This window comes from Wasmannia auropunctata, unplaced genomic scaffold (genome assembly GCF_000956235.1).
Source record: "Wasmannia auropunctata unplaced genomic scaffold, wasmannia.A_1.0 LD320724.1, whole genome shotgun sequence".
NCBI lineage: Eukaryota > Metazoa > Arthropoda > Insecta > Hymenoptera > Formicidae > Wasmannia > Wasmannia auropunctata.
Genome location: NW_012042166.1, coordinates 13,164 through 17,313, shown reverse-complemented (window position 1 = coordinate 17,313; position 4,150 = coordinate 13,164). Strand labels below are relative to the sequence as shown.

At 32.0% G+C, this 4,150-nt stretch overlaps 1 protein-coding gene across 1 annotated transcript; it reads right to left on the bottom strand.

Annotated features, from left to right (window-relative positions):
• Window positions 1-23: 23 nt before the first annotated feature.
• On the bottom strand, window positions 24-3,272 carry LOC105460502 (NAD-dependent protein deacetylase sirtuin-7). The gene is made up of 3 exons (XM_011706953.1): window positions 3,264-3,272; window positions 2,880-3,142; window positions 24-1,848 (listed from the first exon to the last, which is right to left on the bottom strand). The coding sequence occupies exons 1-3, from the start codon at window positions 3,270-3,272 to the stop codon at window positions 690-692; spliced, it is 1,431 nt and encodes a 476-aa protein (XP_011705255.1). The 3' UTR covers window positions 24-689.
• Window positions 3,273-4,150: the final 878 nt, after the last annotated feature.

The window sequence follows — 4,150 nt, the reverse complement described above, 5'->3', positions numbered from 1 at the left end:
GTGTGCTCTTCCGATTTTATGTTTTTCTAAAAACTTATTGATTTGCCCTCATATTTTTGCAAAAATTATTTAACCTATTTATTGATAAACTCAAACTTTTTGATAGGAGGTGAACATCTATTTAAAAAATTACGATTTTGAATATTTTTATCTTTTGTACAAGTTATCAAAATATTTTTTACTTTCTCATATAACTAAGACAAGAAAAAAAATAAATCATACTGAAAGACAAAAACATCTCGTAATAAAATTAAGATATTTTTTAAATAAAATTAATGAGTGTTATTCAAAACTATCTTTAATTAAAATGTGCACTCCATTTGCCTAATTAATAATGATTAGTGTTTAAAATTATTTTTAATTAAAATATGAATTCCGTTTGCCTATATTTTGGAGGAAAGTTCAGACCATAGTAAAGTTTGACAAAGTAAATTTGCTTTGAAATAGGCAAAAATAATAGATTGCCTTTGCATCGTTATTAGGAAATACTTCCAAAATTTCAGTCTATTTTTTGTTAAAGCTTTGAATACTGGAATCAAATTGCTATAAATCTACAAAATATGCACGAGTTTCATTATGATATGGAGGCTTTAAATACTTATGTATGTAAATATATTGTATAATGTAAGATTATATTGTATAATCCCGGTAAATAGTCGGCCAAGCATATTGCATACATGGAGTGGATGCTACCGCTTTCTCTTCATACCCTTACGGTATCCTTTACCAAACCAGCCTGGATTCTTTGGAGATGCTACGGGAGTGTCCGCGCGAATCACTAGTGAATCACTTTCCTCTTGCTTTTGCTCACTCTCGGCCTTTATCGGCGCTGAACAGTCTCCGTCACGTTGATAATACAAACAGGTGAGGGAGCCCTCGTGCTCCATACAAAACGAACAAGCGGGTTTGGGTTTTGGCGCTTCCGTCGGTATGTTTGGTATTTGTATAAAAGGATAATAAAACAATGGCGTCAATTGAGGATACATGTACATAGGAGGAAATGGCAAGCCCATAGACAGAAACGGTAGCGCGGCGAAGAAAGGTGCCGGATAGGCAGTTGTTATATCAGCCACCGCTATGGACGCTATGCAGTCTTCTTTGTCAGTTTCTTGCACCGTGCATTTAACATTCTCGTCGCTGCTTTGGCTTAGAGGTTCCTTAACTGCCGGTTCTTCGAGACACGGTTGAGTCTTGGTAAGCTGTTCGCCGTTTTGAAGCTTTACCGCATGAAAGAAGATTGGATCTTTTGTACGATTATATTGCGGTATCTCCAGCCCCAAATGGCTCATGACTTTCTTCATCACTTCGTCACACTTTCCATTTATCTTCAAAACTGCATTCTCGTCTTTCGGAGTCCACTGCAAGTTGATAATGTACAGGGACGCTCTTTTCTGAACGGGCTTGTCCATTTGCCACAACCACGGATACTTCTTGAGAACTTTCAGACTAGAACCCAGACACAATATAACATCCGCTTGCTTCGCAGCTCTAGATGCGCCGTTCCAATTGATTGGCCAAGGCAGATTACCTCTCTCGCCGAAATGGACGATCGAGTCTTGCAGCATAGAATCACATCTGTGGCATAATCTTCCCGTGCCATGTTGATATCGCGCAGTCTTTTCAGTAACGTCAAAAAGTCTCCAATATTCTCTCGACGGCTTGCACGTTCTACAAACTTCCACATACATATTGCCGTGTACCTCGGACAGAAGATTACGCGGGATACCACTGCGTAAGTGTAATCCATCACAGTTTTGTGAAACTACATGCTTGAGGACTCGAGCTTTATACAATGCATAAAGAGCCATGTGCGTCAAGGTTGGCTCAGCTTGGCTCAGATCATGATTCCTATTGCAAATATAAATAACATATCAGATATTTGGATAATATTGTAAAAATACTCAATCTGTATCAAAAGTTTCCCAATTTTTTTCAGGCTATATAAATATAAGCTATTTATTGAAATATGGAATTGTTTTCTACGAAACTTTATTTCTAATTCTATAGAATTGCGTTTCTCTGTTACATTATTTACTGTAACGTCAAAAATGAGAGTACATTTTTGATACTTGTCGAAAAAAATAATGAAACAAAGAGTACATGATCTCAAAAAATCTGTTTTAGTGTTTAATCATCCACTGTCTACTCATGCTGCTTCATGTAATTATTTCTTTTCCCGGAGTTGAAAATGAAATTGGAAGGACACTTATATAATTTCGAAAATCATTAAATAAGCAAGGTTTCAACAGAAGTTATTTCTTCTATTTCAAAAGAAGTTTATTAGAGATGTATCTAGTAAAATTGTACGATAATGACTATATTATTTCATGGAATGTATTTTGAACACTGATAAATAAAATTACAAAAATCATAAAAATTAGATTTTTACAAAATTTAAAAACTTATGATTGTGTATAAAAATAATATTCCTTATGTTTAAACTCTATTGACAAGGGTTACTGTTATATCTATTATGCTGTGATCACCACTGTATTCGTAGAATATCAAAGAATGAACTATCTTAAATTGTTTTTTGTACGATGCAAAACGACGCAAAATAATAATAAAAATACGCTATTGATGAATGTAAATCAGTACAATTGATATAAAGTAACTAATTTCTATATTAATAGAAATAAATATAAAAATATTGCGTATGTGAGATTTTTCATGAGATTTATTATATTAAACAGCCAATTTGTCAATTAATAAAAATAAATGAGTTGAAATGTAAAAGAAAAGATTATTGTAACCATCATACGTGAAATCTTACATAAATTTTATTGTACAATTTCGAATTTATGCAATAATGAAGAGTAAGACAGAATAAAAGAATTATTATTGTTATTTGCAAGTTTCAATTAAAGTGACTTCTTTACCCAATATCTTTTCCCTGTTGCATACGAGTCCAAACTCCATTAGTTCCTCTGTAATCTGGAATAGATGCCGCTGTGCTAATACCAGCACCTGTGTACACTGCAAGTGACGTAGCTCTACTGATTGCTGCTGCCAAGCGTATACATTTTTCCTCCAAGATTTCAGGTGCGTCTTCAACCTCTTCCAATCTCGCTTTTATTTTATCTCGTTTTTCTTGCCTGTAAACAAACAAGACAAGTGAATTACAAACACATAATTTTACGTTCTATTTAAGAGCAATGAATATAAATGTGTAGAATATATTAATGTGTTAACACACAATGTCTTTTTGACATTGTATTACAACTGTGAATTATAAAAAATGGCAAAACGTAGCCATCAGATACTGTCGACATAATGTAATTATAATTTAAACACAAGGAATCCTGGTAAACTCCAACTTATAGTAACATTACTATATTACATTTATATATTTTCCTACTCAACGATATAAATGTAATACAACATATTGTACATAACAATTATATTATTGAGTAGGAAATTGTGATATTGATGTAATGTTACTATTAAGTGATGTTCACTATATAGAATTTTATTATTTACTATTGGCATTATTTATCTCCATTAGAAATCATAATCCGCCGTTTCATTATCATTTAAATAATGTATTCTATTCATGCTTGTTCTAACCAATCTAGATTAACTTTAATCTCTCTCATTCTACTCTTCATCTTTTTTTTTGTTCTAAGGGAAAAGATAAAAAAACAAATGAAATCAAGAATTAAAGTTAATCTAATAAAAGTTAATCTCGTTGGAGGAAATAGGCATTAAACATTTGCAAATGACAAATTCTACTGACTATCTGTCGACTATTTAATATCTACTGTAACATAACAATTATATTATTGAGCAGGAAATTGTAATATTGATGTAATATTACTATTAAGTGGTGTTCACTATATAGAATTTTATTATTTACTATTAACATTACTTATCTCGATTAAAAGTCATAATCCGCCGTTTCATTACCATTTAAATAATGTATTCTATTCATGCTTGTTCTTACCAATGTAGAATAACTTTAATCTTTCTCAATCTACTCTCGTCCAATCTACTCTTCATCTTTTTCTATTTTTCTATTGGAATTGAAAAAAGATTAAAAAAACAGATAAAATCAAGGATTAAAGTTAATCTAATAAAAGTTAATCTCATTGGAAATGGGCATTAAGTCGATGCTGGCAGTTCGGAATTACCGACATTACAGTTATATGAA